At 44.0% G+C, this 20,597-nt stretch overlaps 1 protein-coding gene across 2 annotated transcripts in view; it reads left to right on the top strand.

Moving 5' to 3' along the window:
• Positions 1 to 20,597, top strand: part of LOC124595349 (26S proteasome non-ATPase regulatory subunit 10-like) — a 70,521-nt gene that overhangs the window by 20,952 nt on the left and 28,972 nt on the right. For both annotated transcript variants that reach the window (XM_047134063.1, XM_047134064.1), the window contains one exon: positions 17,878 to 18,024. In XM_047134063.1, coding sequence (XP_046990019.1) covers positions 17,878 to 18,024 — 147 coding nt within the window. The remainder of the gene's footprint in view (positions 1 to 17,877; positions 18,025 to 20,597) is intronic.

Genomic DNA, 20,597 nt, shown 5'->3' on the forward strand with positions numbered 1-20,597 from the left:
TCTTTTACACTCAGGCACGTTACGCCACAATTACCCGGTAGATTACATTGCGGGCATCTCCATTCCCTTAGTCCTCCGTCAGTTTCTCTGTGATTACCCCAGAATTCCCTGACATCTGTTGGCGTCATTTTCTACAATCTTGTCCCTCATTTACTGTCGGCATTGGTGTGACCCGGCATGTCACATACATAGCAAAAATTTGTAAGCTCTTTGCCCATCATGACTTGGACCCTGCCCTCGTGTTTATTCTTTCTGCGCTTACTTGCAATGTGTCCTCTCAAGCCACACATGAAGCATTTCAAATTTTGAATTTCCTTTGGTCTTTTCATCATGTCCATTCTGCGATTAAATTTTATCCTTGGGGCTATTCCCAGCTCTCTTATTGATATATTGCACTTTCTGCCTGCAGGGCTAACTCTACTGCTGTTGCTAGTCCGGTCTTGTCTCCTTGGTTTCTTACTATTGGTTGAATCCTATTGTTACTTAGACCCTGAAGAGAGCAAGCTCTTCCCAAGGAGTACGCAAACTCTATGGTTCCCTTTTACATTCTCTTGACTTGAAACCCGACTTACAGCTTCCCTGAAATCTCTTTACATTTCGTTGATTCTACTTTTCCACAAAGAAATCTGCTCGCCTTGCCCTTGCCTTGCGTGAAATATCTTAGAAGCATAGAAATTTATCATCCTTTTACGTGAGTAATTTCCTTCCACAACATGCTTTACTTCCTCCCATGTGCCCATTCTTTCAAACACTTGCAGTCTCAACCTTTCCTCATCAGTTATTTTTGCTTTATCAAAATTCAGTAGGATTTCATGTTCCCGTGGCTTGACCAACTCAAAAGCAGTGTCTACATTTTCTGTGAATTCGCTAAGATCTTGTTTATTCACCTCGAATACTTAGAAATAACGCATAGAGCCTCTTTAACTGACGTCCCACCAGCACTGGTAGATGAATATGCTTCACTACCTGGAGCCATCGTACTGAACTTAACTATTGTAACACTTTAAAATTACAATTTAAGAATATAAATACAATGCACTCTTATGTTCTAAATCAAATGGACCAGTTATGTAGCATTTTTATTGTGGTGCATAATTGTGCTGCTCTGTGTTGCCTGCTGCGCATGTGCTGCCCTTGTGCCTGTGATCTGCAATGCATCGGCTGCTACCTGCTTGGCTGACGCGTAACAGGTGACTGGGTAAAGTGTAATTCCCAACTATGGGTCGACAGGTAGGGTTGGCAAGCACTGCCTGGTACAGGCCAGCCCCAGGGAGGGATGACTGCCTGAGCTGCTACCTTCTCAGATTGCTGATTGGTCCCTATTTTAGGTGTTCGGGAGGTATGAACAATCACCTAAGATGGGTGAGGCCTCCTCGGTGGTAGTGGGGGGGGGGGGGGGGGGGGAGCGGAGGTCCCAGGTCTCCAGTTGGAAGGAGCACACCATCAGAGATGCTGACAGTCATGGGAGATTTTCTCGCAATGAGCCAATTATCATCTTTGCAGTCCACATCTACAAAAAGTAAACAGAATGAAGCTCCTGATTCAAAGGTGCTCCCAGCTACATCATGGTCCCTTGTGGTTTACCGTACTGAGGACACACAATCCTTTGCGAAGGTAAATCCGTTTCTCATTCAGAATGTTGTTCATGCAATTGCTGGCCCCGTGAAATCCTGCTCTCGTTTGTGCAGTAGCATTTTTTTTTGGAGACTACTTCTGATTCTGAAGCACAACAGCTGCTTGCCGTTCTGCTTCTCCACGACTATCCTGTTGGTGTCGAGACCCATAGAACTCTGAATTTTTTCCATGGTGTTATTTACATTAGATTGCACAATGGTCTGACTGAGGCAGAAATTCAAACGTACCTCTCTGATCAGGGTGTCATTGTAGTCTGTCGGGTAATGAGAAGGTAGATGCATCCTTGGTGCCACTCACACTCTTTCTCACTTTTGATAGAGTGAAGCTTCCATCCAAGATTAAAGCAGGCTATGAAGTTATCACAGTCCAACCGTACATTCCGAACCCTGTGCGCTGCTACTAGTGTCATTGTTTCAACCACACTTGAATGTCTTGTTGACACCCAGCCAAATGTGTAACCTGTGGTAGGGATGCTCACGAGGGTGATTGTCCACCTCTTTCTCCTCTATGTATCAACTGCAAGGCGACCATACTGGCTCCTCTTGAGATTGTTCCATGTATCTCAATGAGTGTGCTGTCCAGAAGATCTGGGTAAAGGAAAAATTGCTTTACTCGGTCGCATCAAGTTATTGGCTAGCCGCGAACCCTGCGTTCTGCCATCTGACACTTACGGTACTGTTCTTGCTACATCTCACTCGACAAAGGAGATGGCCATGCAGACATACAACCTCAAATTCAACACTGCAGTTGTGAAATCGCCCAGTGTCGTGGTAGCATCACCGTCTCCTCATCCAGCTGTGCAACAAGCCACAAAACTCTCACCTCACAGAACGAAGTCATCTGCTACACATCCAGCAGGCCTTAAAGGACAGAAGGACTATCCTGCAAAGACTTCCTACATTCCTCCAGCCAACAGATATCTGAGTCTTCCTCCGCCAGCCAGAAAGGCTCCAAGAAGTCAAAGGCAAACAGTCTTATCCTTCGCAAACCCGGAGATCCTGTTCAGTGGTGTGGCCGTGTCATACCATCACCCAGGTGACCTCCATGTCACCGGTGTGCACCGCCAACTATTTTTCTTCCCTGGATTCTGCAGATTGACAGAGGGAGAATGCTGACACCTTTGTAAATCTCATGGAGTGGGGTCCTCCAGCCTCCATGCCCTGTAGCAGTGAGTCTTTGAAGGCTGGCACTCGGCAGCTGCCAAGGTGACACTCCTTCATTTTTTCCCTCCTCCCCTCTCCTCGTTATGACTCTCCTTTAGTGGAACGTTTGTGAACTTCGATCAAACAAAGAGGATTTATAGCTGCTCTTAGAATTGCAGTGTCCACTTGCTCTCTGCCTCCAGGAAACAAAATTGCGTCCTCATCACTGTTTTGAGTTCTTGCATTTCTTCCCAGTCTGTTTTGACCTTCCCCCTGAGGGTGGCATTCTATTTCATGGGGGAGTCATGCTGCTCATACGGGATGATGTTCATAGTCAGCCCATCTCCTGACTACCCGCCTTCAAGCTGTTGCAATTTGCGTTTTCCTTCCTCACTTGGACCTTTTCCCTTTGTACCGTTTACATCCCTCCGTCATTCGATGTTACCAGTGCAGACTTCCTCAGCTTATTGGGCAGCCACCTCACCCCTTTCTGCTGCTCAGTGTCTTTAATGTGCACCATCCCATTTATGGCTCGCTCAGAACCTATCCAAGAGGTGCCCTCTTGGCTGACCTTCTCAGTCAACTTAACCTCTTCTGCCTTAACACAGGAGCACCCATGTTCCTTTTAGACTCCACACACCAGTTGCTATCTCCAACACCGTGGGTCACCATTTTGTGGAGATTTCGAGCTCCTCAGACTATCACCAAGCCGTCCTCCATTGAAAATGAGCGGAGGAGGCTCAGGCAATACACCCTTGTCTTCTCAGAATTGTGAGTGCTATAATACTGCCTTTACTATGAGGGAGCTAGTTCATGCTCTCACTTCGTCCTGATTGTCCACCCCATTGCCAGACAGTGCTCACATTCAGATGTTGCAGCACCTTTCTCTAGTGAGCAAGCACTTTCTGTTTCATACATACAACTGCATCTGGGCAGAGGGCATGTTTCCCAGACACTGATGTGAAGCCACTGTCATACCCATACCTAAGCACGGTAAGGACAAAAACCTTGCTTCTAGCTACTGCCCAATTTCTCTCACCAGCCGTGTTTGCAAGATGATGGAATGTATGATCCGTACCTCTTCTCTGTTACCTCTGGAGTTCGCTTTAGGCTCTTGCTTCGGCAGCTTACCTTAACACTACCTGCTACTTTGCCAATGGGTGTGAACCCTTCACCATCTTGGCTTCATGTGATGGCCTGTGTTCACCTTGGCCTTCATTCAGTTTCTAAGAATACTACTCCAGCCTCGCTCTATCTGCTTCAGTTACATTACCTTCACATGGAACTTTGCGATAGTACCTTTGTGTACACTGATGGCTCTCGGACTGACAGTGGTGTCGGGTGTGCCTTCATCATTGGCACCAACGTTTTTCGGTATCTGCTTCGGGAACACTTCTCAGTGTTTACAGCAGAGCTCTTCGCTCTGTTTCAGGCCATGTAGTACATTCGATGTCACAGACTTTTCAATTGCTTCATTTGCTCCTATTCTCCAAGTGCCTTCAAATCCTCTGCATGTTGTACACTGTCCAACCCTTAGTGCAATGGGTCCAGGAAAGCTGTCGCTTGCTCACTCTTGATGGCGTCACTGTGACGTTTATCTGGATTCCTGGCCACGTCGGTCTGACAGGAAACGAGGCTGCTAATGCTGTTGCTAAGTCTGCAATCCTCATACCTCAGCCCGCTAGTTCTTACATTCCCTCCGATGATCTCTGTGTTGCTGTCTGTCACGAGATGGTGTCACTTGGAATCACCACTGTTCCTTCCTTCATGGGTACAAGCTCTGGGTTATTAAGCCTCTCCCAGCAGCTTGGATGACCACCTCTCAGCTCTCTTGCCGCGAGGAGATCATTTTACCTAGGTTGCATACTGGGCACTGTCTTTTAGCCATCACCATTTGCTAAGTGGTGCTGCCCCATCACTTTGTGCTCATTGCACTCAACCTTTGATGGTCTGTCATTTCCTGATGGAACGTACTTTTTTTAACCACTTCTGTTCTCATTTGTGTTTGCCATCTCATTTATCATCTGTTTCAGTGAATGACGTGCGGTTGTCAACCACATTTTACATTTTATCTTCGTAGCAATATGCAAAGGACATTTAATTTTTAGTTCAGGGCCTCCGTTTCTCTATGGTGTATTTTATAGACCTTTCTCCATGTACCTGGTTTTAGCTGTCTTCTCTTTCGTCGTTTTCTACAGTCCTAACATGGACGTGTATGACCCTTGTTGTTTTTGCGCCCTAAAATGAAATAAACAAACAAACTTAAAAGTGCATCATCTCTTTTTGCTAACTCTGCAACGAACTCCGGCTTTCACAAATGCCTGCTTGCTGCACCATGCTTTAAACTGTTCTAAAACTTCTTCATAATGCTCTACGCTTGGAGCGTCCTGCTCCCGAGTTTTGTACGTTTCCCCTTCGACCCTGCCAGCTATTGCCATGAGGTAATGTTTAGGGCTACTCACTTCATATTGGCTGTATATGTGCACTATTGTTCAGTGGTTCTTCAGAGACTGGGTGAAAGGTTAGAGACATCTGTCTTAATATTGTCATACACTGTGTCATACGCCCTGCGTAGACTTATCACGGCGTAGTGCTGTACCCACTAGAAGGCCCTCTCTCTTCCTCCTTCTCATCCCACCATCTCTCTCTAACCAGACATGCTGTATGCCTGTTAGTTTTAATTCCGCTGCTTACCAAGGACTCCATTGTCATAAGTACTTACTGCTTTCTTTGTGTGTTTATAATTTATAGCTTTCACCTTGTTACCAAGCATAGCTGCCTATCAGCTGGGCGTTGGCCAGCATGCTCCGAGGTCTTGGGTCCTCTCACCATGCCTTAAAGCCTTACTGTTGCATCATCTCTTATTAACAGTTGCCCATTTTGTTGTTAATAATGTATTTCAGACTTGGCTTTTCTCATGGATATAACAGTAGTCAGTCAATTGTCAGCGGCCTTCCGCCAGGTAATCACTGGGATTTGCAGCGACAGTGGTGGAACCTTTTCTGCCGTTACGATGATATGGTCAGGATCTATTTTGAGGTTGTGTGTTGGTATTCTTTCTTCTGCTGGAAGGGTGGTGGTGTTGGGAAGGAATCTGGGGAATGACGGTGAGGCCAAGTTGGAGGAAAGTAATTCCTGGAAGTTGACCAGGGGGTGGTTATGTATAAGGGAGGGAGGATCACAGTGGTGTGAAGTAGGACTGTTGATATTTTTAAAAATATCGGGAATCCAGTATATCAGTATTTAAAAAAAGTCATTTCGGCCCTCGATATATCTAAAAAAAGTGTGTATCTATCAACAAAAAATTTAAAAAAATATTGGGGGGGGGGGGGGGGGAAGATTCCACGATTAGGGCAGCATTTAAGGAACAGGATGTGGGCCTGGATTTTAGCCATGGAAATGGATACTTTACTGAAATAGTGCAGAAAGATGGAGCAGGGGACCATTGTGGCAGGGCTGGTTTTGTTTGGGAAATGCGAAATGTGGGAAATGATGTAGGAAATGAGCAAGTGAAGGTGAAGGTGAAGGTGTTACGTGGTTGTGAGGGGAGCTGGAAAAGATGCATAAAATCATGTATAGATATGCAAAAACATGTACAAATGCACAAAAATATGCACAAATGCATAAATTATGCAAAAACATGTAGACAAATACCTAAAATAGGTACAGAAGTGTGTGTGTGGGGGGGGGGGGGGGGTGTGACAGGATGGATGAGGTATAGGAGAATGCGTATGTTGGCATAAGGGAAGAGGAGTGGGGGGGATTGGTTGCATTGGCAAATTTGTGTGGCACCAGTAGGTGTGGAAATAACATATGAAAACACAAGTGAATGAGGCAGGAAATGTGATCAATGGGGATAATTTAACTCTTTCATTATTGCTGGGAAGAATTTGGGGCATCAAGTGCTGCACCAACAATCTGGGCAGCTATGCAGATGTATGTTGTGCGCGGACGAGACCGTTGATACAGTGTGGCTTGGAGTGTGTGCGGTTTGGGATGTGATGAAAAACCATAGGACAGAAAGAAAGAGCAGTCACTGCGTAGTTTAATGTTTTTGGGATGGAAGAAAAGCTGTTAGGCAAAATCAAACATTAGAATGTCAACAGTGTTATGAAAAGGATAGATTGCTACTCACCAGGCACAGTGAGAAGACTCTTGCAAATAAGCTTCCACCCAATGCCTTTTTCAGAAAGCAAGCATAGCTCACAAACATACAACCATACCTCCAGCCAGACTGCAGCAGAAACATGTTGAATAGCAGCAACAGTCCAGAGGAGGGCGGGGAAGGGGGGGGGGGGGATAGCAGGGTACAGGTGGGGAAAGAGTAATTGGCACTGCTAGGTGGAGCCTGCAGTAGCTAGAGGTGGCAGGGCAGGGCTGACAGGCACAGCATCGGGAGGCTGTGTGGGAGGGAGTGGAGGGGGAAAAATGGGGAGTGAAAAAGAGGAGCAGAGAAGGAGAAAAGACCGGAGGGTGCATAATGCAGAAAGCAGTGGAGATTGAGGGTGAGGGGAGGTGAATAATGAGGTGTTGACAGGGTAGAAGGGACAGAAACAGTTGTGTGGAGGGTGTGAGGATAGTAGGTTACTGTAGGTTGAGGCTGGGATGATTTTGGGACCAGAGAATGTGTTGTACGGATAAATCCCATTTGTACATCTCTATGCCACCTCCCGGACCCAACCCCGCACTGTGACTGACCATCTGGTAGTTGGAAACAACTCTGACAGGCATTTTTCTAAATGCCAACAGCTCATTGCAGTCTTTTTTGACCTACATAAGGCTTGCAACACCACTTGGCACTATCGCATTTTCCTTACTCTTCATGATTGGGGTTTTCCTTGCTCCCTAGTAGCAATTTTTATTTGTCAGCTTTTATCCTAATTGTTGTTCCGGGTTCATGTTGGTAGTTCAGTTGGCATTCCTTGGGTCCAAGAGAATGGTATGCCACAGGGCTCTCTCCTAAGTGTCACTCTCCCCTCTTTGCTACCAGTGGGCTAGTGACCTCTGATGGGCTGCACTGTATGTTTACACCTTCTGCATTTGGTACATCTCTCACTCAGTAGCCTCAGCAGAACACCAGCTCCAAGGCACCATCTGAGGGACCTCAGGGTGGACTCTTTCCCATAGTTTCGATTTCCCTCTTGCCAAAATGTGGGTCGTGCATTTCTGTGGTCTTACCACAGTCTGTCGTGATCCAGAACTATACTTAGGAACCTAGCACTAAGAAGTTTTTGCACAGTCCCATTTTTGGACCTCCATTTTGGTAAAAAAGCTGACTTGGCTGTCCATATTCATCAACTAAAGACTAGTTGCTAGCAGACACTTAATGCACTGTTTCCTTGCCCACACATTGTGGTATGTGGATCATGCTACTCGTCTCCGTGTTTACTGGGCACTGGTCTCATCCTGACTGGACTATGGCTGCTGGAGTTACGACTCAGCTGCACCTTTGTCTTTGAATTGTTAGATCCAGACCACCATAATGGAGTTCATCTGTTCACTGGCACTTTCCGGTCCAGTCTCATTGAGTGTGTCCTGCCTGAAGTGGGTATCCTGCCTGTTCAGTACTGAATGTACTAACTCTTGATCTACTATACAATTGCCATTTGACAATTCTCTGATCATCCAGCATACCCAGTTCTTTTTGCGTACAAGGGGTGTCATCCTCCTACCCTTGGGTGTGAGTACCAGTTGGAATGTGCCTCACCGTCCTGTTAGGATCTTTGCCTCTTCTCCCTGGAATGTGCTCCTTATGTTTTCTCATACACTTTCCCTTGATTGGTGCCAAAGCCACACATTACAATCACTCTAAGCCCATTACCCTCATGACCTTTCAGCATGTGATTCAGGTCTTCAGGAGTTTCAGGGTGCTACCATTCTTTAGACAGACAACACTTAAACCGTGGTTATGACAGTGTATGCTTTTTTATACCTTGCCAATAAGGAACACCATTCATTGCCAGGAACACAGTGTTTTTACAGTGGAGCTAATAGCTACTAACAGAGCCCTCCACTTTATCAGGCAGCCCTCCCCTGACCACTTTTTAATATGTAGTGACTCAGTGAGCTGTCTTCAAGCCATTGACCATTGTTACTCTTGGCATGCCGTTGTCTCTTTATTTGATTATCTTCTCACTGAACTTACGTTATACTGACTGCTGAGTTGTCATTCTCTGGGTTCCAAGTTGTGCATATCCCATGGAATGAATGGGTCAGCTATATGGCTAGATGAGTGATTGCTCACCCCATTCACTTTGCTGATCCCAGGTGTTGACTTGTAGGTGCAGATGAGACCTCTGCTCACTGGAGATGGAATGATATTTGGGTAGCTACCGCTCTCTTTAATAAATTACACACAATCAAGGAGACTGCTGCTGCATGGAGTTCTTTCCTCTGTCCCTCCTGGAAGGAATACACTCTTATGTCCCCTCCACATTGATTGTACCGGGTTAACCCATCATTTTATTTTACATAACAAGCCACCACACATTGTAGTTGTGGAGCTGTACAGACAGTAGCTCATATCCTGGTGGGCCGCTCTCTTCTTCTGACCCTCCATGCTAAGCATGACCTTCCAAATACTTTGCATTAAATACTGGCAGATGATTTACGGGTGGTTGAACTGATTCTCTGTGAAAGTGTGTTTTATTTTCAGATTCAAGGTTTTAAGCTACCTTCAGGACTGGGACAGGGTGGTTGTGGTTGGAGCATCTGCTGTATGCTGGTTCTAGTGAACTCCTGACCTTATCTCCTCAACTGGCTCACTCTTGCATCCCTCTCTCACTATGTTTTAATAACCTTTAGGTTCAGTTTGTCTCCTTTTCTGCTGTACCCTATTTTCTATTTTAGAAGTGTCACTATGAAGATTTGTGAGTGCTCTTTAACACCTTGACTAAATTGATGCAGATGTAGGGCCACTTCTGTTGAATGCAGAACTCCAAGGTCAGCCACCTACTGCTTTATCTATTTCCATTCTGTTGTATTCATTATTGATAATCCAACTGGTATCGATTACATTTTTAGCCTTCTCGTGTTTACTGTTTTGAACCTGCCGACTTGTTTCTTTGCCCTTGATTGGACTGGTGGGAGTCAGATGTGAGCTGGTGTTTTTCTCACAATCAGATAACCTCGAGAGAACCCTCATCTGCTCTGACCTCCGTATTGGCCTGATCCATACACTTCTCCATCAATTCTTTCTCAGCTCTGGCATCAGTATTGCCTCCAATGCATTGGTCTGACTGATCCTGTGTACTTTTGTCATCAGAGTACATACTTTGCAGATGTGACCAGTAGTGGATAAACTACCCCTGGGTTAAGTGACTGATGTCCATACTATTTAGTTCCTTAACCTCCAGTCAACGTACCTACCAACCAATCATCCTTCAGTATTACAGTAGTCCACTTCTTTCCACATTGATTTTTCTGGACATTTCTCTTAAACTGCAGTCTATTCTTTGTCATTACTAAACTGTGATCTGAGGTATATCTGTTCTTGGGTTCACCTAACAGTTTAATATCTGACTTTGGAATCTCTGTCTTACGAGGATGCAATCCAGTTGGAATCGCCTCTGCTGCCCAATCTGCTGCTTTTCGTGCTTGTGATTGTTATTTAACCATCTGGCTGTGTGTCCTCTGACAACACAGGGATCATACTTCTGATACTTGAGATGTTAGCTCCCCATGTATGCCTAGGAGTAGTTGCTTCTCATTCCAGAGCATCGGAACGCCTGGCAATGGCTGCTGTGCCAGACGGCCATTTTTGTGGCTGGCTGGTGGCCAAGGGGAGAGCCCCTTATCGGAGCAGGTGGAATCAGGGCAGGTACGTTGCATATGAAGTGTATCAAGCTCCAAAAACCTGGCCATTCTTCTACGGCTGACTCTTCTGGTGGTAACGGATCATTGACTGCTGTTCCTTATAACCCTGCAGCCTTTCTTTCCCTGGCTACACGTTGAGAGAGGGGCCAGGCTCATCAGCTTGGGGTGAAACACTTTCCTTGCTAAGTGGTCAGTACTAGGATGGACAGGGAGACATTCACCATCACCACCAAGCCATTACATTTTGTGGAAAAAACGAAGGTGAGCTTGGCAGAGTGGAGTCTCTCAGTAAGATGCAGTCATGTTCACTGTTGATCAAAACTTCCTCTGCTGCCCAATCTGCTGCTCTTCGTGCTTGTGATTATTTTGGCCAGAGTGTCGTTCTCCAGGAATCACATTTTTTTTATGCTCAGTCACCGAGCCATTGTGGGTTCTGTGCGTTCTGTCAGAACCAGGTTGGCTCCTTAAGGACATCCAGCGGTGTCTGCACGTTGGTACGAATGGATATTGTTAGTACATGGATCCCATTTTGTACGCCATTGGAAGCAATTATTGTCAGAGTCAAGTTGGACTCTGCAGTCACGGTTTGCAGTCTCTATCTCCCTCCTGGAAGGCCACCTACATCTACTGTCCTAACTGCCCTCATTCAGCAACTTCCCCCTCCCTGGGGATTTTAATGCCCATCACTTTTTGTGGGGCAGGGCTTTTTCATCTAGTCAGGAATTCCTAATTGACCAATTTGGTGCGGACCATGACCTGTGCCTCCTTAATGACACTTCCCCTACTCAAAAGTGTCGTAATTCTGTCGTTCCCTTCCTGCATCCTGGTGACCATGTTACCCAGCTGGGCTTTCCATCATGCTGATTGGCCTCTGTATACCTCCCAGGTCGTGTTTTCACTTTGTCATGTTGTATTGATGAAATCATCTGTGATATGTCTGATAAGGTAATCTGTTTTGCCAGCATTTCTGTTGCCTGCTTTCCAGGCCCCATTCAGGCCAGTTCCACTGTGGAGCACAGCCATTGCCACCTCTGTATACAATCGTCATCGTGTCTTGCAACATCTTAAGCGGTACGCGTACTCTGCCAGTCTCTGGGTTATTCTGTCGCTTCATCACAGGTGTGGGTTACACTCTGCATCCTCCAAGGTTGTCAGCAACATTCTTCCATTCTGGACCTTCCCCTTCTAGTTGGCCTTCATAAAGATCCATCAGTTCTCACAGAGCACATCAAGACCCATTTTGCAATGGTATTGGCATCAGTCTGCTATCCAGTTGCCTTCCTCCTCCAGAAACAACGGGCTGAAGCTCCCTGCTTATGTTTTATCCCTTGTTAGGTGGAATCCTACAGTGAACCTTTTACTGAGTGGGAGCTCTTTCTGGCCCTAACTTCTTTCCAAGATTCAGTTCCAGGCCCTGATTGCATCCATAATCAATTGCTTCAACACTTCAGTCCTCCACAATGACAATATCTCCTCCAGGTGTTTTACCATATTTGTCTCCAAGGCATTTTATCCTTTCAATGTAGAAACAGTATTGTGGTTCTTGTCCTTAAGCCTGGCAAGGATCCGTTCTCTGTTTATAGTTACCAGCCAATCAGTATGACCAATGTCCCTAGCAAGTTATTAGAACAGATGGTGGCTCATCGGCTCAGTTGTGTCCTTGAAGCTTGGGACCTCTATCCCCTTTTGGGAGGGACAGTGTGATCGATCATCATCTTTGATTGGAAACAGCAGTTTGGCAGGCCATTCTCAGCACTGCCTTCTTTTCAGTTTTCTTAGATCTTCGTAAGGCCTATGACACAGTTCACATCCTCCTTACACTCCATTAGTTGGATCTTTAGGGCCCCCTGCTGATTTTTAGTAACCGTTTCTTGTCCTGGTCGTTCAGTTTGGGTTGGCACTGTTGGCAGCTATCTGTCGACACAGGAGAATGGTGTTCCACAGGGCTCCATATTAGTGTCCTTTTTCTCATCGCTGTTAATGAACTTGTGGCCTCAGCCAGACAATTGGTCACCCCTGCTCTGTATGTGGATGATTTCTGTATTTGGGCTAGCTCTCATTCGGTGGCCTCCACAGTACTACTACTCCAGGGTGCCATCCGGCGCACTTCCATGTGGACACTGTTGCACAGTTTTCAATTATGTTGAGTATGGTGCATTTCTGTTGCTGCACTTTTTGTCATCCTGAACCGGAGCTGTACCTCAACGCCCAACAACTGATCATTGTCCTCCAGTTCAGTTTCTTGTGTCTTCTTTTTGACAACAAGCTTACTTGGTTGCCCCGTACCTGTCATCTGCAGGTTGGTGGTTTTTATAAATTCAATGTTCTTCACTTCCTTGCCCATGGCTCTTGGAGCACGGATCATTCAACCCTTCTCTGCTGTTACTTGGCATTAGTTCTGTCTTGTCTGGGTTATGGATGTAAAGTTTATGGATCAGTTGTCCCTTCCATTCTTTCTCTCTTGGGCATGGTTCATCATTGTGGTATCCATTTAGCCACCAATGCCTTTTCCACTGGCCCTGTTGATAGTCTTCTGGTTGACACTGGGATCCCCCTCCTTTTGATTCTGCGGTCCCAACTCCTGGTTTCCTGTGCCATCTCTCTCTGCTCTTCCTCTGCTCAACCCTGCTATTCTGCTCTTTGTGCGGTTTCAGGCCGTTGCCTGCCCTCTGCCCGCCCTCGGGTGGGTTTACCGATTGGGTTCCACATCGCTTCTCTCCACTGTGAATTCCATCTCCCCCTGCTTGTCCTCTTCCTCACATTCTCTCCTGACCACTCCCCACACCCCTTGGTTAGTTTCTTGGCCCCTGAATCGGATTGATCTCATCCGGAATCTGAAAGTCCCCATCGCTCCAATAGTGTTCCATTATTTGTTCTGAATGCTCTTACTGGTGTTTCAGGATGCAATTGCTGTTTACACCAATGGCTCTAAATCCTCTGATCTTGTGGGATATGCCTTTGTGTTTGCTGTTGGCACGGTACACCATCTTTTGCCTTGTATGTATGGGGTGTTTACTGTGGAATTGATGGCCATCTATCGGGCCCTCTGCTTCATTAAAAAGTCCTGTCACCCAAGATTTTTATGTATGGACTCAAGGAGCGGCCTTCAGGCTTTCGCTCGGAATATTTCCTGCCTCCCCTTGGTCTTTGCCATCCACGACCTTCTCACTGATTTTGGTGGTGCTGCTTGTTCGGTTGATTTCCTTTGGGTTCCTAGCCACATAGGTATCCCGGGTAATGAACTTGCTAATCATCTGGGTGAGAGGGTGGCCATCTACCTCCCATTCTCCATGACTCCTCCAGGGGCAGATTTATGGCTTTAAATCAAATCCCTTTGTGCTCAGTCATGGGCTGACTCTTGGGATGCTACCTGTATGTCTAATAAACTTTGCACCATTGAGGAGACTCCCATCATAAGGCATTCTTTCCTCTGCCTCTCTTGGCGGGAATCTACCCTCCTCTGCCATCTTCACAGTAGTTGTGGGGCTCCCCTCGCGGTGATCCATATTTTACGGGACTGTCCCCACCTGTAGGCTCTTTGTGCGAAATATGCGCTTCCTTGTCTCAGGTGTTAGCAGGTGACCCTTGCATGGTTATATCTGTTCTTGGTTTTCTTCGCAAAAGTGGTTTGTCCTCTCAGCTAGAAGTCCTCGATTTTTCCTCTGGGATTTGAGCCTGCAGTTTGCATAGGTGTTGGTTATGGAGGCCTTGACCTTTCCTCATTGCTGGCCAGGTTCTACCCCCTTTTCTCTAAATTTTGTCTAGTGTGTCATTCTGTTTTGTTTCCCCCGTTTCTTGTCTTCTTCCCCCGGTGGTGTCTCTGTTGTATCATGATGATGGTATGGTGTGGGTGTCGGGATGTGTTGGTGGTGGGGCTCGTACCCCACCGCACTTAGTGTTTCTGGTGCATCCCTGCTCTCCCTTTCTGCACCCACCACCCTCCTGTTGTTTCCTCTTCCTGCTGCCCTGGTGACACTTTTCCCTCTTTGTTTGCATGTTATGCCTTCCCCTTGATTTGACTGTGCTGTTTGTGTCGTGCCTCTCTTGATTTTCTTTAATGCAGTAGTTTTCTTTGCATTCTGAGTCCTTATGCTGGTTGATGATTGGTGGTTTTTTCAATTTTCCCAGGCAGTTTCCTATCTCAGGGGAAAGAGGATGCCTCAAACCTCCATCCACTTCTCCTTTCTCCTTGACAATCCTTATACTAGATGTCTTTGCCTACCATTGCTAATGATTTTTGTTCAAAATTTAACCAATGGCTGGGTTAGAAGCTGGGAACCAGGACATTTTAACGACGAGTCAGATGCTACTTCTAGACCACAGTGAGACAATACAGCTGAAAATCCACATGGAAGCAATTAATCATAATACTAAGGAACTGCGAGTTAACTTGCTCAGTAAGATTCACTCACATGTTAATTGGGGACACAGGGCAAATCTGCACTGGTTACACAGTCAACTGTCTTCAGTTGAAGGTTTGTGTGAGCACAGTGTGTGGAGCTATTACCAGTTGTCAAGAAAGCGTATATGATTCATATGGTGTCATCCCCTTACATACAGTAACAATGTCATCGAGTCAGTTTTCAGCATAAGGATGTGTGGCTGGAAACTCAGGCAAGATGAAGATTGTTAAGCTTCTTCAGAATAGTACTCTGTCCCTCAAGGTGTATTTTTCTCATTAGAAGGCAAAGCAACTAGCATTAGATGCTTGTGGTGTACACACACCAATATGTCATATTTAGAAGGTTTGCTGATGAGATGGCAGTCTATGGTACATCTCCTGTTCTGGATGATGGTATGGAATTTATCAAGCTTCTTGTAAGTTTACTTGCCCTTTTTTTTCTGACACCGTAACTGATAGTGTACTATTTAATTTTCAGCTATGATACATTTCCAGTGTTATTCCTTGTATTTCTTGCATTTCGCACTTATGGCCAACAATGTGAAAGGTCATTCTGCTATTAACTAAGACATACAGGTATTCATGGTAAGGGTTACAGCAAATTTCCGCATTGTGTTTCCAGCACCAAAAATAGTGAGCTGCCAGTACAGTTGAAGTTAACAGTGTTGGCAGCCATTGTGTTTTGTGTTGATGTTGGTAACAACTCACGTGATGAATGAAGAGAACTGAATGCGAGGAATAGTGTGTTGGTTGTTGGTAGCAAATCAGAATGCTTGTTCATAATTTACTATTGTTTGCAAATAAAGTTAGCTGATATTTTGTTCTATTATGTTAATATTTAATCACATCACTGCAACATTTAGAAAAATCGAAAATAATACTACGTACAAGTAGGTTACGCAATGGTGACCACTACACTACAAATCAATCTGTTACTGCAATCATATTTTCATTTTGAGATTTACTGGCATCACCAGTTCACAAGCATTCCAACCTATCCTAGGCCTCGGACTACACAGCAGGTCAGTCTGTCAGCATATTTAGTTTTATTCTATTTACGTTCATGACCATACAGTCACATTTCATCAAAAACAAATGTAATGAATTCATATGAGATTAAACAGTTTTCGTTTGCAGCTGTATACCATCACCAGATTGGCTACAACTAACATCAATGAATTGCCAGCGTGAGATGTCCTGTCCTGATACTAGCTGCAAAGCCATCCTCCATCAGTTGTATACCCTCTTGCTTGATATAACAAGGATAACTGAATGCCTCTCTGTCTTCAATAACTCGCAGAGTCTAGCCAGTGTATTCTGGATAAGACAAGACATTGTACTCTTTCTTCAGCTGTATTAAAATTGTTCAAAGGCCTGTTTAGTTAATATCAGTGATCGTGTTAATTGGTGAGACCATACCGCATAAGGAAATTTCTTCATAGTTAATTTCTTAATGGAAAATGGATTTCAACGAAAGAATTGCTTTTCCATTCCACTCAAACAGTGACACATTGCACTGATAAAATTTAATTGGCCACAGTTGCTCTTAAACAACTCTGCTGTGCAGCATTGAAATGTTACACTTTAAACTGTTTTCTTCTTAAGTGTCTGTTCATATCTGTGGTGAAAATGTGAGATTTGTTACTCATGAAGTTCCTATGTGCCCTTTCCTGTCAGACACCTCTAATCCAAAACTGTTAATAAGTAAGCTTCTCAGATCATATACCTGAAGTAGAGTTTTTGTTGCCATGTTGTTCTGTGATTGTGAATGACAACCAGGTTCAAATTTACACTAAAGCAGTAAATTTAAACTCTTTCGCTGTATTGCTCAAAGTTAATCACTTTAAAAGAAGTTAAGTTTTTCCTTTTTGTAATTTTCCAAAACCTACATTCTGATGCTTCTTCTGAAATCGATAACACTTCCACTACGGATTATGCTGCGGATATTTGGAAATTTTCTGGCTCACAGATAATTTGAGAGCAGTGTTCATTGCCTAGCAAAAGGTTAAAATAGAAGACCTATCTTTCCAAGAGCGCATCAGTCATTAAGTCTTAAATGTTAACTTGAAGTCTCCAATTTCAGTAACTTCTGTATAGTTCGTTGGTACATTTACTACGCTACTCAATAGACAGTTATATACATTTAAATGACATTCATTTTATTTATTGGCATCACTTACAATTGTCATACAAGCTCGAACTGATTCATTTTCATAAATTCATTTTAAACACCAGTTTTACAATAATACCCAGAGAGGTGTTAAGTGACGACCCAATGTTCTCGCCATTGTGGACTGTCACCATTCTTGTGATCAGTGGTCTACACTACTGATTTGCTGCATCTTTGGAACATTGATGAATGACTGGCCAGGATCTCATCAGTGGGACATGAAACAGACAGAAAAATAACAGCATTTTAGCGCACACATCATTTAAAAAAATTACATGATTAAATCATACATTTATGTTGCTCAAACAGAAAGTAAGGATAGCGCTGCTCAATAAAATCTGACACACCACAAACTTCAGGGTAAAACACAAGAGCTGCCAACACCATAATTGCATAGTATCCTGAGCTGCCTCTTGGTCACTGAGGCAGAATGAATAATAATAATTATTATAATTATAATAATAATAATAATAATAATTATTATTATTATTATTATTACTACTGCTACTACTACTAATACTACTATTTTAAAAAAAAGATGTAGTTGAAATTTTGGTATGTGCATGGGCAGTTTTGACTGTATTTGTCACAAATTTAAAGTGTTTGTAGCCATAATTAATCACCAATAATTATATTTTATTCCTTGTTTTTAGTTTATGCTAAATGTTTTTTGTCAGTTTAAGGCATTAGAATATCTTTTTGTTTTGTTTTAGACTGGAATGACGCCTTTGATACTAGCAGCATCTGCTGGAAAAGAAACAATTGTTAGAACATTAATAGCAAATGGTGCTGATGTAAATGCCACAAGTGATGGTGGGCACTCGTCCCTGCAATATGCCTGCTCTAAGAATTGGAAAGACGTAAGGAAAGAATTCTCACATTTTCTTCTGTACTTTTACATTTAATTATTCATAATTGTTAATACTATGGTGAAATATTTGTGTGAAGTCTGGTGCTGGAGACAGATAAGCTAGGCAACAAAGCTGATATATTTTGTTGCGGTCTTCAGTCTAAAGAGTAGCTTGAGGCAGTTTTCCTTGCTAATCTGCCCTACACAGGACTCCTCATCTCTAAAACTTGCATCCATTTGAACCAATTTACTATAATGAAGTGTTGGTCTCCCTCTACTGTTTTTGCCCCACAAACTTCCTCCATTGCCAAAATAACAGTTCTTTGATGATGCCTCGGGAGGTCATATCAAATGATACATTCTTTTATTGGAGTTCTGCCATAAATTTTGTTTTTAACACCACATTTTAAAAGCTTCTATTCTCTTCTTTTGTGATCTGCTTGTCATTAACATTTCAGTTCACCCTCAGCTGCTCAGCATTTGTTTGCTGAGTACTGGCTTGGCAACCCTAGGCTTCCTGAGCTGGGGACTGATGAGTGCCACCAACCCTCTATCACTGTAAGCTCTGTGCAAGCTTCAGCGAGCTCCATGTGGTGTTACACTGGAACATTGTGTGTCGTAGGGAATGTGGATCTTGGCTTGACTGCTTGGATCTTGAGGATTGTAAAAATCTTTTATAAGGCTTACCTAGGCTCGTGGGGCTCTATCTGTGTGAAACCTTGTTCCCCTGCTATTCTTGAGACAGATTCAACCCATGAAACTCTCTCCCCCTTCTCCTTGCAGAATGGATGGGCCACTGGTAGGTACCAACACTCAGTCTAACAAGAGCTTGGGTAGCCATTCCTCTTGACTCAGTTAAGAGTAATAGAATGCATGCTGGTTGTCAGAATGTGTTTCTAATAGTTAAATGGAAAAAGGGCAACTTTGATGCAGTTTCGCCATTCTACACCCAAAAAAGTTTGGAGGATATTGCTGGAAACCATGTTGGTAGAAACATCTACTTCCGAACAAGTAAAGAACCTCCAGTAAGCTCGGTGCGTTGGGGAGTTTGCAATTGAAACTAAACTGCATAACACCTTGAACTACAGCAAAGTTATTGGGGCTTTTAGAGATCTGGTCGGTATTCCCAAATAGGAACTGAAAACTTACTGAACCAAAGAAGGCATTGTTGACGTGCAAAACATCATGAAAAGAGTGTATGGTAATCTTATCAAATCAGACTCTTAAGCGGGTATTACACGACAGTCTACCTTGAATGGTACTGATCTAGTGCGACAGCCATCTAGCGGTAGAACGGGTGGAACTACGAAAATCAGCGGATGCATTATCTGCGCGCCAAAATAGAGATCAGTTCTAAACTGCCGTCGATCCGCACATGCACAGTAGGTACCGATAACTAGTGCACGTGTAGAAGGAGTACCACAGTGCTTTCTGCTTGTTGTTTGCATATTGTTAGGCGGCTAGTGGCTAATTTCAGATTTTCGTGTTGGGGATTTTCCGCATTTTTTTCAGTAAGTAGGTTTCATAAATGCAGAAAAAATTCATTTTGCAGTAGGCTCTTCTATACTAGCTGTTAGTGAAAGCATCTTTTTTTTCTATTTATTGCTTTGTTTGCTAGAACTGAAATGGAACAAAGAGGCGTTAAGCGTCTTAATTCAGGCATACAACGAGGAAAGGTGTATGTATAACACAAAATGTATAAACATATGATTTAATTCTTACTTTCGAGAATGTGAGACAGCCTCCCTCATGTCTGTGTCACACTTGCTAATTCCATCTTCTCTCATAGACAGCAGCTTCTCGAAAAAGGCCATGTCCACCCGTACGAAGCTCCAAAATTCATGTGGATCTTTGAGCCTCAGTTCTTTCATAAGCAGTGAATATAATCCCCTGCCTTTGTCCCTTCTTTTCAGCCAGGATCGAACTCAACATTGTCTGGCTTTTTGTTTTTGTCATCATTCTGCCCTAATCTGAAGATTTACTGTCACTGCCAGGGAAATAATCCAAAAAGAAGTGGGCCCTCCATGTGCAAAATGCTGTATAAATACATGTACCTGTGTAACCGTGTGTTGCAATACAAAACTAACTGTTGAGTCTGTAATTTGTAACAGTAGCAACATATGTAAGAGAATAACAATTACTCACTAAATAACGATAAAAACAATTTCTTATTAAATAGGAACCTTGAGTCATGTAAATAATTTGAATGAATGATGTTCCAATATGTTACACGGTCCCCCTTGTGTTTCGCGCGGTAGAACGAACAACTTTACAAGATATCAGTCAATTCTGTTTGTGTTTCGCGCGTTATCACTGTCTATCATGCATGTGTGCCAGGCGTATCATCCCACTTGGATAGTTGGTTACAGATATGCGTGCTTGGGGCACTGCTGCATACATGTACAGTCTATGTGCATCGTGTAATAGGGGCTTTATACTTACATTTAACAGCACCAAACTTCCAGAGCATGTCGAGGCAGGTGGCCTTATTTCCCCAACCCAATGTGCTATTTTAAATGCCAGCACTTTGGACACATTACACTTGGTTGTAAGGCCGAAGTCACTACTAGCAAATGCGGTAAA

The sequence above is a fragment of the Schistocerca americana genome, chromosome 2, assembly GCF_021461395.2.
Source record: "Schistocerca americana isolate TAMUIC-IGC-003095 chromosome 2, iqSchAmer2.1, whole genome shotgun sequence".
Classification (NCBI taxonomy): Eukaryota; Metazoa; Arthropoda; class Insecta; order Orthoptera; family Acrididae; genus Schistocerca; species Schistocerca americana.